General features: G+C 36.5%; 1 protein-coding gene across 22 annotated transcripts in view; it reads right to left on the bottom strand.

Moving 5' to 3' along the window:
• The window catches only part of CACNA1D (calcium voltage-gated channel subunit alpha1 D), a 255,060-nt gene that overhangs the window by 10,170 nt on the left and 226,766 nt on the right, over positions 1-18,124 (bottom strand). For all 22 annotated transcript variants that reach the window (XM_041118620.1, XM_030043557.1, XM_030043559.1 and 19 more), the window contains 5 exons: positions 17,148-17,278; positions 3,853-3,969; positions 1,941-2,308; positions 1,604-1,630; positions 553-702 (listed from right to left, as the gene is read on the bottom strand). In XM_041118620.1, the coding sequence (XP_040974554.1) occupies positions 553-702; positions 1,604-1,630; positions 1,941-2,308; positions 3,853-3,969; positions 17,148-17,278 (793 nt within the window). The remainder of the gene's footprint in view (positions 1-552; positions 703-1,603; positions 1,631-1,940; positions 2,309-3,852; positions 3,970-17,147; positions 17,279-18,124) is intronic.

The following is an 18,124-nucleotide window of genomic DNA, read 5'->3' as shown; positions in this document are numbered from 1 at the left end:
ACAGCTATGACAGTGTTAAGTGTTTGTACTAAGGAGATAAAAAACGGTACAAGAGGAGGATTATGAATAAAAAAGTATAATGAGAATTTTCAAAGGGAAGTCATCCAATTCTTTATTGGTCCAGCTAGTACTACCTTATGATCTCAGTCCATAGTTTACCAGTTTCACGTTTCTTTTTAAGTTAAATTAAAAGAAGAAAACTATTTCTAAAGGTTCCTCTCTCTTAGCTTGATCCTTCTTCCATTGTATGTGAAGCTTTATTTATAAATTAAACACTTCTTTGGTTATGCACTGTCTAGTTTATACTCAGTTCAAAGGAACTTTGTGTTTTCCTTTGAATTTGGTACAGAAGCTTTGCTGGAGTCAGCACACGATGCCCAATACGAAAGATGTTTTGTACACACACTATTCCTAGTCACCGTTTCACTTGTCAGCAGTCGCAGAGTATTAACTTCCTGAGAGAATTTTCCATATAAGTGTGCTTAGTGAAGCCTTTACAGATATGTACCTAATTTATTGAAATATTCTTCCCATTTTAACAAATATCCTCACCTGCTTCCTGACAACATACTGTCTTCCTCATAATATTCTTCTCCACTAAAATATTCCTGCTCTCCCAAATAACGATCATCATTGCAATAGTCTTGAACTTCACGTTCTTCACGGCAAATAGTAGGTCGACGCCCATCACCAGAGTCAGATCTGTAAGTAGCGAACAAATAATTATATTTTTTTATATTAATATAAATTATATATTGTATATTTTATACACAGTTCGTTTAATATGCTTCCCCGAAAAAAAAAAAAAAACAGACAAGCATTAACAACTGTCCTGTTGTCAGAACGTGGTGTTATAGTAAATTGCGTAGAACTACAGTTCAGAACATGACTATTTTATCTGTTCCTTGAAGACGACCTCCCTTTATTTCCATCCCCATTAAAATAGTTAATATGGGAATGCTCAATGAAGTCAAATATTTTTAAGACATTTTTACAAAATATAGATTCAGAGTACTTTGAAGAAACACAGCCTCTCTCAAATGACTGAAGTTGCCAAATGGCTAAAATATTAAGGAGCACTCACTGAGGTATTCCAAGAAAAATCAGAAACGGATGTGCAAATCTAGATGTTAAAAACAGCAATGCACTTCAAATAACACAATATAACCTATTTTTAAAAGTTGTCTTAAAAAATATTCAGACCAGTAAAGATTTTGGGTCCCCCATAAACGGAACTGTACACATTAATATTTATAAAAGCTAAAGCCAGTAGGTTTTCCAGTCTTTGCAAGTCAATTTTAAACAAAGGCTACCATTAGGTGTGATTTTTTGTCTGTTGAAAACTGCACAGACTTGCCTGGACTTTTAAAAGGGCTTGAATAATTTTGAACTTTACCAGAGGTTTATCCTTTTAGAACAGGCAGTGGAAAGTCTGACTTAAAAATTGTCACTTAAGTTATTCAGCATATGCATTATCATCCAGTTAATTTTGGAAATTGTACTGCTTTAAAAAAAAAAAAAGAAGAAAAAGGAAGGGGGGGGAGAAGAGGGGGAAAGAAACTACTTTGTCCTCTTTAATTATGTCAGAACAATATCAGCTCACCTAATATATGTTTCATAGTAGCGGGTTCTATCCAGGTAAGCCATGAAAATAAGGAGAAAGATAGTTTAAAATCAGGTAGTTCAGAGAAATTCATTGGTGATTACAGTGTACATGCTGTGACTAATCATTTCACTTTAAAAACTACTACTTTCAAACCTTATTAAAGTTATATATGTTTCCCATACATCAGAGCTATGTTTCAAATACATTTCACACATCAGTAGGCAACAGAAATGAAGCTAAATATATGAATTAATTTCATGTGGCATAAGTTTTCATATAGTGTATTTGTAATATATAAATTTATTTAAAAGCAAATAGGTATTTGTAAGTTTACCTCCTACTGCTTGGCCTTCTACGTTTCTCATGATCGGTTCTGGAGTACAAATGGTAGCCATTTTCAGATCTATGCTCATGATTTCCAAAATTTGTGTGTTTTCCGTGAACAACTTTGGACACATTGGCATTATTGAGATTGGCATTGGTTGAGTTCGGAACTTGCTTTCCTACTGAGTTGTGATGATGATGATTGTGGTATACAGAATTTCCTGCCTGAGGATACATATTTTTCTCAGTCTCACTCGCAGATGGAATTGAAGGCCGCTGAACATGTAAGGGACGGTGTGTGGTGTTGATCTGCTGAAATGAATCTCGTCTGTCACTGCTAATATGGTTTATATGGTTGCCAAAGAGGGCACCATTCCTCTGTTTTAGGGGAAGAGAAAGAAAAAATTACATCAGATACCTTAACAGAACATATTGTTGACAGTGGTAACTTTTCTCTCCTACATGCACACAAAAGTAGCAATTCAAATAATGTGTGATTTTTCTTTCTAAGTTTATGATGCTTCAGATGGGGTCTCCTGAAGTGATAGAGGTGTGATTGTGATAACGACAATATTTGTCTTTCAGAGTCAAGTCAACATTATGCTGTGATCGTTATTCTTTTTCCGTACAACTAAATGTGACATCCGGCTTTCTCCACATTTTATTATGCAGGAGAAACCTAGATTCCCCATACATGAACATGCACCAACTTCCTCAGAAAGGGACGTGTCTGCTCAATTTTTGAGAACACTTTGGTGGAATTCTCTCCTATTCTCCCAGAGCATCAGTTTGCAACAGGCATCACTCAGACAGGATGGAGTGCCATGCAACAGCTTGCAAGCGTATCTCAAGTAGGTAACATTAAGCTTTAGTGCTTCCATTCTTTCACCTTGCAGAGGTACAAGAAAGAGTAGTAACTCTTTATCAGCCCTGAGAGAGTGTAATGGATGGTGAAAGAGAGAATGAAGTGCTAAGTTATGACTGTGACATGCAGCTCTCTTTTTACATCTGACCCAGATTATGTAGCCTCCCTGTCTAGCCAGGTGTGGGTCTTGGATGACAGCAGGCTGTCTTGAAGCTCAATCTAGGGAAGACAGGAGGTAATGATGGTTGGCAGAGAAATGCATCTACCGATGGTAGCTGCAGCACTGTCTCCAGGGCCGCATCCTCCTTTTTTGCAAAGGACAATAGCAAGCTATGGGGCTTCTGACATGATTACTGCAGAAGCATGCTTTTACATCTGCTTCTTCTGAAATGCTTGTGAAAAATTAAGTTTTCTTGCTGGCTGACAAATGCTTTGCAGATCGCTCCTGATTTTAACACCAACTTCATGTGTTCACCATTAGACTGAATATCTATAAAGTAAAAGAGGAAAACTAATCTTTTTTTCTGATTGATTCTTATTGATATCCCTCACAGGAAATTGGAAATGGCATTTATATTTAGTTGACTTCTGTGTAATTCCAGGCATTCATTTTAAAATATGCAGCTCTGTGTCTGTTGTGGTTTGGCTGCATAGAATTTCATTCTTGTCTTCCTACCTACCACTGCAGAAGTTAAGACACTTGCAGTTTTAAACCTTGCCACTATCAAAATTTGAGATGGCAAGGTTCATACTTTTTCTTAGGATTTGCCTAAGAAAAAAATAAGAATTAGTGAGAAAGAATTAGGGGCAGGAGAATCACCCTGCAGGAACTTCTTCCTAAATTTATGATGATGTGCAAGTGTCCTGGTAATACAATTTTTATAGATATAGATATACATAAAATATACTTATTTATAAAATATTTATATTGTGCTGATTTGAGGGGGGATTAATTATTATTATTATTATTATTATTCTTCCATATTCAGGGATAAGCTCATTCTTTAACCTCATATTATACGATAAAACAATTCACGTAGCTGTGTTCTGACATTACTTTATAAACATCTTCCTCCTCCTCTGGATTGTTTTCCTCTGGTTCATCATCTTGCAAGTCACAGGATATAGCTCGGCGTATTTCAGGGCCAATATCATGAAGTGTCCTTAGTCCTGCCTAAATCAATGACAATATCATAATACATTAGGAATACAAATTCTTTTTCGTTCTTTAATTACAGGTGTGTTAATTTATTTTAAAGGACAGTTAACAAGTTTTTGTATCCTGACATCCACAGAGGATGCATTCTACTATATATCTCTTTACTGTTATTAATAAAAGGCTTATATTCCAGTACAACCCTGTTGAGGTGAGCGTGTCTTTATTATCACAGTGTAGATCCTGACTAGAAGACCACTGATGTTTATGGAACCCTGTGGAAATGAAATTCATTTTATGATAAAGTTTAAGTAATCAGCAAGAACTATAATAAAATGCATTTCAATGAGATGCATATTTAATGTTAAAAACATGTTTGCAGCCTGTGTCCACAAAGGAAACACAAAGAGATCTTTGCTATAGCAACAGCAGTTTTAGCAGAGCTCAGGTGGAAGAGAAAGCAGTGAAATAATTCCAGCTCATCTGCACTGCACTGTTATATGCAGATATTCGATTCAAAGCTTTAGTTTAGCACAGAAAACCATCTAGATACAGTAGGCTGGACCTCAGCGTATATTAGTTCATATTCCTCCCAAGCCTGCTACCACAAGCAACCTTTAGGAAAAGGGATAACGCTGAAACTGCCAAGGACAGACCTGCTCGTTAGAGAGAAAACAGACATCATACTCAGGGCCAAGAATTCGGTGCTTTTGTATAGGCCTTACTTCCTTCAGAAGGGAGGTATTTTTCCTGTTTTAACTCTAGCTGTCATGGTCTGAAGCAAAAAACACAATCTTGTTCTTCCCAACTCTTTTTTTTATCTCCTCAGGTTCAAAAGAAATGAAAGATTTGTTCGTTTAGCCCTTTACTAAGACTACACTTACCCTACTAGAAATTATGCACAGCACTTGGCTCAATTCTTGATTATGATCTAAAAACCTAATTTATTATTTTTCTACATTTTTTGATGCAGATGTGAGGGCTTTCCCAGCCCATCCGAGCTGTACTTCTATGGCATGACACTGACATTGCATGTTACTTGCCCTGGGGTGGCAGGAAGATGCACAGAGAATTTTATGTGTTTCAGAGCCCCAGACGGAGCTGAAGGACCTTGGAGGGCATCAAACGTGGCTTGGTCCCACTCAGGCTGCCTATCACACATGTTCCCTGGAGTACACCACAGCATCGCAGTCAGGTTTCAGCTCAAAACGGAAATAGCTGGTTTGCTGGGGAGCAAAATGGCATTTATGCAGTGTGGGCAATCAGAACCTGGGAAGGGATGAACCGAAAAGCTTTGTATCTACCAGTGTAGATTTGCTTTAGGCTCCTCTTCGGGTTTCATTCATACCAGTATTTCACTTCCTGAAAACGGCACTTGACTGATCATATTAGCTACATATATTTGGCAATTATATTTTCTTCCTCAGGGATGCACTTTGAGAGTTATGCTGTAATTGAACAAGGCTCTAAAAGTCATTTACTAGTGAGTTAATATACGTTTCATGAATACATTGTGCTTTCTCCCAATTCTTATGCTAACTGCATAGTCAAGACCTTACCAAGGTTGCTAATGTCATCATTTTGTAAGGTGCTAAAGGGAAGTAAATTTACCACTTTAAGGTACAGATTTCAAAGTAGAAGACCAAAGGCTTCTATTTATTTAGCAGAGGCAAAGACAGGATTTATTTAGCGGAGGATTACTATTATATTATGGTTATTCAGTCATTAGCAAGAATAGTCACTTGCATTTCACACTCACTACCTGCTTATTCTATAGCAAAGAAAACTAGAAAGAAAAAAACACCTCAATGCTTCACCGACACTTTAACATAAAAATAAACTGAGGTTAGTATGAACAGAATACAATGCAAGAACTACAAAATAAGAAAATAAGCATGCAGAAAAACAGCTGAAGAGACCTACGCTATAGCAGTGAACATAAGAGACATAGTAGTCAAGTCGTGATTCCCCAGTGTTATTCATCTTCATAGAGCCCGTCTTCTAACGCTGAAGCTGAGTGCAGTGCTCTACAACTACACAAAAGCTCCGCGCTCTCAGTCAAACCCAGACTCCCTTCAAGCTAAGCCTTTCTGTGAACACAACACTCTCAGACAGTAGTATTATGAATTTTAACTCTGACAAAAAACTACTGGCTTATATTCCTGTCTGCCAAATTGTGACAAAGTACCACAAATATATGCCTAAATGCTGAGAAAAGCCATGTGTTTGGCAGCAACATAACGCATAGTAATTTAATTTTGATTACTTTTCCAAGTGCCTTCTGGTTTACTTCTGGGTGAATTACTCCTCCTTTACTCAAGAGAAAGCAGGCAGCTTTTATCATCTCTTGTCTCTTCAGTAATACTCATTTTCACGTAACATACCTCTTGCAATGACACAGTCAACAGCAGAAGACTAAAACCTAGATCACTGTATGTAAAAGTATATGTTGGTTAAACTAAACCAATCAACTTTATTCACTCATAGCCAGTACTGAAGCCACAGGTTCTACAAGCAACATCTGCCTGCAGAATTAAAATATTCCTTGGTGTATTTGCTCTAACAGAACTACCTACAACAATTTTCTGAACTCTATCATTAAAATGACTACTCCCATGTACTGTCTTATTTTACCTGGTGTAATCTGACAGTATTCTAAGTAATCTAAGAACAATTTTTATGACAGGAGAGCGCTGCATAGTGAGACAAATTCTCACACTGAGCTCTTACTCATAAGACAATCCTTCATGAGATCAGTCATCTACCACTGAAGTAGGGATGATGTAAAAATGCAGGAATGGGTACTTATATATCAGTAGGAAATTCCCTTCTCTGAACCACATTTAATATCTTCTGAGAAGATCGTAGAGGTAGCATGGACTGATAAAACATTTGACTTTACCTTCAAGCACTTCAGAACCAAATCAAAGATCTCCTAAAAGAACACACAAAAAAAATCAAACCAACCTTCCCCAAATGTCTCCATTAGTTTACGGGGAAGAAGGGTCCTTCTGAGACCCGTTTCCCTATATAACGCTGCCCATTTTAGTCTGCCCAGCAAGAACCCTGGAGACACTGTAATGCACAAGAGGGCAATGGGCGTATATGTTGTCCTCCATCTGTGAGGTTCTAAAAACTGCTACATTTAAAATTTGAGAGAATTTCTTCTCTTAGAAAAAAACCTGAGTAGACGGGACTTTTCAGAAAGAGAGCCTGGATAGTGATTTGTCTACATTTGCCAGAGGCATGCTTGTTTCTTTTTCGCTACGACTGCTGAAGTTCTTAGGAGGCCATCATTTCCCCAAGTAGAACTTTATAAGACCTGTTGTTGTTATTACATGTAAAGATTCAAGACTAGCCATGTTCCTGAAGCATCATGCTATAATGACTTTTTAAAAAAAAAGTCAAATTTGAGTGTCATACAGAAATTACTTCCTCACAGTCTTTGAGCATGGCTTATCAGAGTTGCAGAGGAAAGGAAATAGCAGCTAAATCCTCTTTACTTTCCCCAGATGGAACAACAAGTAGACAGTGATGACTGATATAAGAACTTTCATAACATTTTCTTTGGTTAGTAAAGATTACTGGAAGGGTCACACTCTTTCTAGTTTCCCTTGTATCCTTTTTTTAATGGCAGATTCTTAATTCCTGAAGATTTTCTCACGTCCAGAGAATTCTCACCTTTCCTTAAAGGAAGCTTCAAGATTATTTTATGCCATTTCAGCAGTAAAAAACACCTCTAAAATTTTTCCCTAAGTAAGTGCAAATGTGAATAATAAATATTGATTTATTTCCTATTTTTTGAGGACCAAAATACAATTCCCATCATTTCAAGAAGCAATCATATGTACATCTAATATCCATCTCAGCTCACCAGACTGAAAACCTGCCTGGTTCACAAGGCTGTTAAATCAGTCAGGTGGCTCACGTTTCTGACAAAATGTGTTTAATAATCCCAGTGTATTACAGAACACAAAATTGTTCAGTCCTGTTCATCTCTAGCTTTCCAACACAGAGTATTATTATTTGCTATATACAAATGTCTGCCTAATGTACCTGTAACTGGAAAAAATACATTTTTTTCCTCACATGGGTGTTAATTTTTATGTGCATTTCCCCTATACTTTTTAGTAAATTTTGTTTTCATTAAAGACATTGGAAGATGAAAGGGTCTATAACAGAATAGCTAAAACATGCAAGAGACATGTTTGGGCACCAGTTCTATAGGGATAACATTGATCAAAACTGCATCATTGAATTATTCATGCTGTTCTGCAAGAGAACATCTGTTGTTTCTACTCAGGTTCTTCTATTTTGTTGTTGTTTCTTTGAAATAGAGGAAGAAAAGAGATTAATGTTACTGTGTTTGATGGCTTCTAATTCTATTCTAGAGATTTCACTAGAAGTCTGCAAAAGAAGTTACTACTTATTCAGACATTTTCTCACCAAAATTTAATTTTTGATGCCTTCCTTGCTTAGTTTTTTCCTTGTAGGCATAAGATGAGACGTATCAGTCCAATGGTTAGTTAGCAAACCAGTGACACACAGTGCACTGAACAACATAATTACATAATAAACCCAAGCATGTCTTTAAATAGGCTTTCCCATAAATGGACAAGATGACTTCAAATTGACATGATAATTCTGTGCAGCTGTGCTTTATGAGGCATAATAGCACCTGCAATGTGTTTAGGATGGCACAAGGCACTAATACACCAGTGCTGGGTCCTAAACAGCATCTGAAGAGACAATTCGAGATGCCCCTGTCTCTGACACAGCATTGAGATGACACACATGTGCTTTCAAATGCTGAAATAATAGAACTGTAGGAGTCCCTCAGTGACAAAAAATGTCAAATGACTAATAACTGTATTTCTGAATTGTTCATTTAGAGAGAGATAAGCTTAAAGATGCTTGAAAACCACCTCACGCCAAAACACCAGAACATTTAAAAGTTAAGTAAGTTAAACACTAAAACATTAAACAGTTAAACATTTTAAAAAGACTACGTTTAACAAATGCCAAATAGATGTGGAAAATTGATTTTAAATCTATAGTATGCATAAAACAGTAACACCATTTTAGATATATGTCTTCTATTAAGAAATTTGTGTGTAATGCAGGACTCCAGAGTCACAACTTTTAGAAAACCATTTAAATGCTTATAAATACTGGAACTACAAAAAGGTAATTTTCCCTACATCTAAACTAAGCCCACATCCATTTTGAGGTATGGTGCAACCTACATATAGATGTAGTTTAAGCTCAGTTTAAGAAGTGCAAGCACAATATTTATTTAAACAGTAAGAATCACTATCACCCACGTTATTTCTAGTCACATAAAATACACAAAGCTCCCTCTTCTGAGGCATCTTGTAGTGAAACCAGGAAATAGAAGAGACTTGTAAGCTTTGTTTCACAGATTTTAGAATTATGTACATTTATGTATATTGCTATATAAATTCACTAGATCTGAAATAAAGCATAAACATGAATTCTAAATACTTAAGTCTTCAGAACTTCACAATACTGAAAGCCTGTGACTCTCAAAATGTTCATATAAACCATTACATATGTAGATAATGAATGTGTTTTTACTACCCACTTATTCTATAGCAAAGAAAACTAGAAAGAAAAAAACACCTCAACGCTTCACTGACACTTTAACATAAAAATAAACTGAGGTTAGTATGAACAGAATACAATGCAAGAACTACTAAAAAAAGAAAATAAGCATGCAGAAAAACAGCTGAAGAGACCTACGCTATAGCAGTGAACATAAGAGACATGGTAGTCAAGTCGTGATTCCCCAGTGTTATTCATCTTCATAGAGCCCGTCTTCTAACGCTGAAGCTGAGTGCAGTGCTCTACAACTACACAAAAGCTCCGCGCTCTCAGTCAAACCCAGACTCCCTTCAAGCTAAGCCTTTCTGTGAACACAACATGAACACGGGAGCACAATTAAACTGAACTTGAGCAACATATCACCCCCTCAGCTGATGACTACTAGAGGGGTTTTTTCTTTTTTGTTTTACTGTTTACTGCAGGGCTGATGTTACTTATAAAATTTGCAGAGAGAAAAAAACATAATTAGTTTAATCTGAAACATGTTCCCAAAATCAAGTTCAGCTCAATAAATCGGTACTTTTGTGTACTTGTGAAGGGAAATATCCTTTAATTGTATGTATTAACAAAGAGGGTTACACATAAATAAATGTGAAATACAGATGCAAATGTTACATAGTTTACAGTAAGTATTTTCCCTAGGAAAAATAATGTAGAATTAATTCACTTGCTCTAACTACTAGACGAAAGTAATTAAACTTGTTCATGCTTCACTTAACATTTATTTTACTAGCAATGTGACTACTCTTTGGCTCAATACAAATTTCCATCGCTACAGAAAGACATGTCCTAAACTACTGCTACAAATATAATTTTGTTCTGATTTTACCCAGAAAATATATTTGTTCTCACTGCATAAGTATCAGTCAATAGCACAAGAAAGGCACTGCAAGCCCTAAGGAATTTTTTTTCTCATGTCCTAGGAGCATGTAGAACACCACAAAAACGACAGTAGATAGAGAACATGAACTGGTCACCTATCATTTCAGAACCACTTGCTTTTCTTCCCTTCATAAGGCGTGAAAAACCCTGGGTCTGCAGAAAACAAACTATTGTAGTTCCAAGAGATAATGTTATTTCACTCCTGAAGATGTTTTTGGTGACAATATGCAAGTCTAGACAAACTGCTGGTGGTTATAATTTGAAGTGTCCTTTTCTGAGTGAGGAGGAATTTGACACTTCACAGCAAAAAACACTTTACTCAATAGCCTAAGCAGATAATCCCGAGACCCACTTCACTTTCTAGACTGCTTCCTCTTCTCTGACTACACGAACCCAAAGAGCAGCCTGTGTTAGGCTAACAGCAAATGCTCCATCCTTGAGGAAAACCTGAGCTCTACAGAATAAAAATCACCCTGAATGCAGTTATTGTGGAGTAAAAAGAATTCCTGCCTGCTGCATGCTTTGCCATTCACAAAGCAAATCAAGTTTTGCACGGAGCTCTGTTCCAATTTGCTGGCTCAGCCCAAACTTTTATTGTTTCTTCTCCCCCCCTAAACATTTCTCAAACTCAGTATCAGAAGCAGCTGATTTCTTTATTTGAGATGGGTCGAGGTTCTGGCCCCAAAATTGTGAGGAGTCTCTGCCAGTGACATTCTCCTGACACAGTATGAAATTTTGGTCTCATGCAACCAAATAAAGTTCAGGCAAAGGATGAGATTTTCAGTTTCATGTCTTAAAATGCCTAAAGTCTTCATGACAAAAAAAAGTGCTCTGTACTTATTCTGGTGTTAATTCAGAAGCTGTTGATTTTACAGCTTCTACACTGTCCCCTGAGAGGCAGACACAGCCGCTTCTCGCACTACAGGGCCTGAAAGAGCCTGATCAAATGCTGGATGCTGTTGAATAAAATCTCTTATAGAAGTAAATGTCGGCCCACCCACCACTATCAGTTTTCCTTCTCTTTCTCTAGTTTAGCTTGTCACACTACCGTTACACTGCAAAAGAGCCACCTGCATAGTGAAAGAGGCATTTCTAAGAAATATTTTATCAAATTAAGGACCAAGTATCACTGCCTTGCAGAGAGAGAAATTCAAGTAGGCTAAAGAGAAATGGAAGGGGAAGGGAAAAAAAAAAAATCTTTACAATGGGTGTTTTTAAAGCTCTGTTGTCCTATTAGAGAATTTAATATCAATTGTAAATGTATCCAGTCTTGTTAAATACTTGTCACTGATCAAGATCAACTGTAACATGCTCTCACTTAACAGTTTCAAAAGGACAGGGCCAGCAGTTTTAACAGCACTGCGTGAAAAGTGCAGCTCATTTCAAAGTGAAAGCAGAATCAAGGGCAACTCCTTCAAAAAACTGCTTTGATTTTGTTGGCAGAAAGGCAGGCTAACTCCCCATTACCTATAAAACCCTCAGAACCTTGGAGGGGATAAACCACACCTTATTTTCTTATTGTTTTTTCTTGATGTTTTGCATCTCTTGACATCTTTGATGTCAGAGAAACAGCAGCCAAGAAGATTGCCTTAGTGTGATTCCCTGTTTGTTCACATCTTTGTCACTGACATCAGATACATAAATATCATCAAGGCTAGGCAGCTGATGCATACTCCAGGTTATAAATATTTTTGTTTTGTTTTATAGAGCAATATAGTAAAGGAAGAACCCAAAGCAATAGAAAACTTCTTTTACTAGTCCTAATTTTTCAAACATTATCTGAAATTAAATTTGAGAGTGTTAGCATTGTAACTTCAACTAGAAGTAATTAAGGATGCAAGAGGTGTGTATGTAAGAAAGCAGGGTTAAGTAAAACAGTTAATTCAGAAACTGTAAGAACCCTATTAATTATTTTCTCCAGCTATTGAACCACCCCTAACTCAAAACTGCTTTTCAATAACAAAATACTCTTTAAAAGTAAGAAAAAAGTACATCCCTTGCATTCTTCAGAAGTGAAAGGATGATAAAAGTTTCTTGAAATTTAGGACTATTTTATTGACAAATATACACTAATAACTGTTTCAAGTAGGATAATAGGCTCGATAAAGTAAATTTTGCTGTAGTAATGTGGCTGTAAAGTGCTGGAAAAACATTTTGATGCCAATATAACTGCACACATAGAAAGCTTTTATGTAGTGAATTGTGAATGATAGAAAAGACATTTGGGAGAAGGGTAAAATTAAGGTGCCACTGATTTTAGTTTTTACATCTACTGCCAAAACTTCTTGCTCTGATGAAAAAAAGTGTATCTTTTTACTTAACCTTGAAATTAAATTCTTTTTGTGTCTCTCTAAAGATAACATCTTCTAAGAATAGTATTTTTACACATGCTCCTGAGTCAGTCTGCCCTCCTGTGTCCACGGATTGAATCTTTAGCTAAATAATGTGGCTTCCAAGGGAAGATTTAGTCTCACACTTGTTGAAACAGGACTTACTAACATGACTGATGTAGGCCACCAGAAATTTTGTCCTGTGTTATGCAATTCTCTTCAACTAACTAAAGATGGTGCAGATGACTCCTTATCTTTTGTACTAGATTTTTTTAGAAGTGCTTTTCTGGCTGAAAAAAATTACTTTTTATGACCTTGAATTCTAGTTGTAATATTGTGAAGATTTTGCTTTGCAGTTCTAAAAAATCTTACATGTCAAAGTTCTTAAATTATTGTGCATCATTTTTCTGCCAATGTTAACATAAGCCGTTCCATCAGAAACAGCAGCATGAGAAGTAAATGTTTTAAACAGTTTTAGCTAAAAGGAAGGTATCCAACTTAATATCCTACAATATAAGTAAAGAACTAGTAAAAAACCCCAAAAGTAGGTGTAACTCTCTTGGAGGAAGCAGTGCCTTAGGCCATTTGACAGTTAGTTACATGGTTTTCCCTTCAGTATCTTCAAAAGTACTAAACAAAACTATTGGGGGGGGGGGGGGGGGAGAAGAAAAAAAGCACCCCAAAACCCCAAGAAAATAACGCCGAGAACATCGGGAATAAAGGAAGGCAAAGGGGAGTGATCTACATTTAAAAAATTCTGTTACATTCTCATAAAACAGGGAAAATGGCAACATCCATGTTGTTTTCTCCCCTTTTTTCAGGAGAAAGGAGATAAGGAAGGCTAGGCTAGATAAGGCAGCAATTGCAGGGTTTATGAGATCCTTAGGAAGCATGTTCTTAACTAATTAACTAGCTCTGCTGCTAATTCCGACTACCCCAAGACAAAGTTACAGATGTCAGCAAAAGTACATGAGCATTTATTGCTCATATAGCTTTTGACACAAACTGGAACGGGTGACATTGCTTTTTATCTGCTGGTTTGCTTAAGGACACAACTGGTCTGCAACAGGGTGAGATGTTGATGAGAATACGGAAATACAGTTGGTCTTGTTCCTTACAAATAGAAGAATCAGATGGCTGGAAAGCCTTTACTTACTGTAGCCTGATAAAAATATTTTCCTCATCTTATTTAAAGCTTTAAAGAAACAATTCCTAGTATAGGAAGGTTCTGAATGACAGAGCTTGAAAAACTAGACAGACTTAGCCCAGCTTCTGCTGCTTTCATCTCTTCTAGCAATTCAGAAAGCAGAAGCTGTTTGCAGTGGTATTATCATGACTACTAGATACTGTGAAATCTTAACTAGTTAAAAGGAGAAACTAAAGAAAAGCTGCTGCTGAAGTCACATCCCTGCCCTGGTTACAGGAAGTTTCTTATTTCAAAAAGAAAGTTCTTAAAACAATGAAAAGATAACATAAACACAGCCAAGAATAAAAATAAAGGTCCCGTATTTACTGGCAGATTTCTGTGGCAGCAACTCTGGTGTAGCTGAAGATATTTTTCCCCTCCAGAGAGGAGAGAAGGCTGACTAATTTAGTACTTTTTTTTGTTTACAATCTGTTCCACACATACCTTAGTAAGCAAAGTCAGATGCTACGATACTGTATGCGCAGTTTGTACGATTAGTTTATGCAGAGATATAAAAACAAACAGTAATTTCATCTGTATGAACTGGGTAATAAAGATATAAATCCACTGTGATTGCTACGTGAGGTTCCTTCAGTGTTCACAATGCAAGTGTGGCATATATTGACATAATAGTCATCACAATTTCCCTAAGAAATTGGGTGAGAGACAGAGTGATATTGCATGTTTCTGCTTTTCTTAGTTTACCAGAGAGATCTGCAAACATTATTTTACTTAGAGTATTTGAGAGAATAAATGCAAAAACCAGCTACTATTAACTCACCGAGAACTGAAATAACATCCTCATAGTTACAAGCCTTTCACAGATCATTCAACAAAATTTCTGTAGTTGAAATACAAGGTGATGGTATATCCATAAATTACGCTGCCAAAAATGGTTGTTAACAACTTAGGTATTTTAAAACATTAAATTTTTACAAGCATTTAAGCTTTGGACAAAGCAAGTCTGGAATGAAGAGGCTGAAAATGGAGAGACATCAAATCTGTGTACATTATAAGGCCAAAAGGATCCTCTGCAATCATTTGTACTAACTTCCTTAAAATACATCCCACAGGACTGTTCTCAGGGGCATTGATGAGAAGGAATCAATTCCTTGTTGAAGTAGAATATTGCTTTTAGAAAGATATCCAGGTCTGGTTTAAACCTGTATCCCTATATAATTAATTATTCTAACAAACATGGCATTTTGACTTTGAACTTGACTTGCCTCCCATATTGAATTATGTTATGCCTTTATATGCTCGACTGAAAACCCATGAGATAGGGCTTTTTCCTAATCATAGGTTTCAGGTTTCTTTGAAATGGCATTTCCACTTTTATTTCATAAATCAAGGTGAGTTACCACTGAATTGTTTGAAAGACAAAAGTAGAACAGAGGAAAATGGGGAGAAAGGGAGAACAAACCTGCCCATCTACCAGCCTGCATTATTTTACTACCACAGGAGCATTGTTTTAATCAGGAGAAAAATAAGTGCCATGCCTTGAATCCCATAAGCCTTTGTAGATTCCTAGCAGAGACTCATGGTCATTTTTTTAGGTGTTCTGAATTGAAAAGTATTTGTCTAAAGACAGAGGAAGAACTAATTCTTTCCAGTTTCATCTTGCCCTCTGTCTTTGCTATTGAACAGGAAGTGCAATCTGGTAATGAACAACAGAGCACACTCACATTTGGAAACTCAAGTGTTTGTTTCTATATTGTTATGTGTGCAACTTCGAAAACACAAGTGGAAAACCATAATACTGTGGCTTAAAACTAACTTTGAGCTCCTTTTGCTCAAATGCTTCTGAAATGAAGAAGTCTGCAAAGTCCTTCCTAAAAATCCAATGTCTTTCACTTCCCCCTCTCTACTGTTTCCAGGCTTTTTATCTCTTCCATTCCCCAAAATTTTCTCTTCTCTCATGATATGCAAATATAGTTTATACTGTAAGTATAAACTCGCAGTAAGCAAGCAATGTGCTCACACATCAATAGCAAGAATTGTGATGAATCTTTCTCTGCCTGTTGCATTTCTTATGCTTATGGTGACTGGGAACAGAACGTGTGTCAGAGCTGCCAAGCAGAGACATTCTTAGGAAATGGGAATGAAACAAATTACCTGCTTAAGACAGCAAAAATAATTCTGCTAGATCAAAGTACAAATCAGCAGGATTTTTAACAAAGAAAACAGGATCTGAATCAGGTTAACACATTCCTCCCTTTTTAGAGAGTGTTTTTCACAACATATTCCTAAATTTTGGCATCAGAATAAAAAGCTATCAGAAACATCAAATATCTTCATAGTTTGTAGGAATCTACTCAGCATTTACTGAAATTCAGAAAGTCCCAATTCAATAAAAATGGTGCAGTGTAGGATGTCTGGAATTATCTGAGGACAGCCTTCCATTTGCCTGTTTCAAAGTTCATAATACAAAGAGTATCACTGGACAGAAGTTTTCGGAACATACTCTTTAGATCACATATACTCTATAGACTGCTTGCTGCAGGCCTGTTGAGAGACAGATGGCCAAATCTATTGTCCTGGTTTCCATTTGATAGCTTGTTTTAAGAGACAGACAGAAGTATATGACATTAATGTAGTATGCTAATGTTACTTCCTATAAAAGAAATCGATGAATGTGAAGTTTGAAATTTGCAAACATTAAAAAATACTGATAGGAAGGTATTTCACCAGTAATCATAAGTGGAAAAGAAAAAGAACAGTGAGAATTAAGAAGAAAAATGATACCACATAAAAACCTCTTTACTATGAGGTAATGCATATTAGGAAGTTACCCGAGAACTGGCTTATAGTATTGTAGGAAGGAACACAAAGAATTAAATAGTTAAAGCAAAACAAAGAATGGAAATGATATCTCAGAACTTCATTCATCTGATTTTACATCAGCAACTTTAGACTACGATGTATCAACTAGACTTGCTAAGAAATTTTATAACCGTTGCTACTGTTTGAGTAATCCACAGAGAAAAACTTTTTGCACTTACCTTGTTATAGACAGAATAGCAGGATTACGTTTTACTTTTCTGATGAATAAGGGCCAAAAGTGTCCCAGCTAAATAAAATCCTTGCAGCACTGCACAATCATCAATATTCATCTACCTGCTATTTCAAGTAAGCTCACAAAATGGTTAGTTAAAAATGTAAAACAAAATCACCTGCAGAGCAATCGTGGTATTCTTCGCAGGATATTTCCCCACCAGTCCTTGTTCTTTGCGTTTCTTGAATTTCCTAAAGTAGTCCTGTATCAGGAAGGTGGCATAGAACTTCCCCACGGTTACCTCATCATCTAAATGAACAGACCAGACAGATCTCTCCCAAGTCAGCACATTTATCAATAGCCTGTACACTCATATCTGATTTGGGGGGAAAAACGTGATGGGTGCAATAGGTACTATGCTTTCAGCTTACAACAATGGAACCTGTAACTAGCTTAAAAGCAATGTTTTAGCAAGCAGTTTAGGCTCAGTCAGTTAAGTGAACTCATCCTTAATAAAGAAAGAAGAAAACACAATACTTTACCAAGTCTCATGTACTTCTAAGTAAGTTCATGTAAATGTCGAACAAAACCACAAACGTTTGTATATGCATAGAAGCTGAAAGACTGGCTTTAGTTACTTGTAATAAATGGATTAAAATAAAAGCTACTATGACTTACATACACTTCTGTTCATAAGAGTGACTCTATAAAAAAAAAGCACACAACATCATTTTTTTTTCACTACTAAACCAAATTTGCTTAGTCAGTCTATCGATACAGCACTGTTCTGGTTGCATAAGGACTGTGACATCTTTACAGCCTGCTTTGCTGTGGACATTTTTTTATTGATGTCATGCCCTCACTGTAATACCCGAGCATCTTCCAGTTTGAATTTTGTTTGTGTCCCAGATGCTCATGTTGGGCTGTATCTTCTGCTATCTTATTGTCACCCAGTAAGACAGGTTCTAGCCTCCGAGGAAATCCCACAGCGGTTACAATGTCACATATCTTCTATGAGGCTCTTGTTTAAGTGAAGATGTGGTCCTTAGCCACCTTCTAGATAGGTGGTAGTGATAATAGTAAATATGAAACAACATGGCACTTTCCCACATTACTGTATTGTATCGACTCTGCAATGCTGATAGAAATGAAAAT

The sequence above is a fragment of the Aquila chrysaetos genome, chromosome 20 (assembly GCF_900496995.4).
Source record: "Aquila chrysaetos chrysaetos chromosome 20, bAquChr1.4, whole genome shotgun sequence".
In the NCBI taxonomy this organism is placed as follows: Eukaryota; Metazoa; Chordata; class Aves; order Accipitriformes; family Accipitridae; genus Aquila; species Aquila chrysaetos.
The sequence above is the reverse complement of the archived record's forward strand: the minus strand, read 5'-3'. Positions and strand labels throughout refer to the sequence as shown.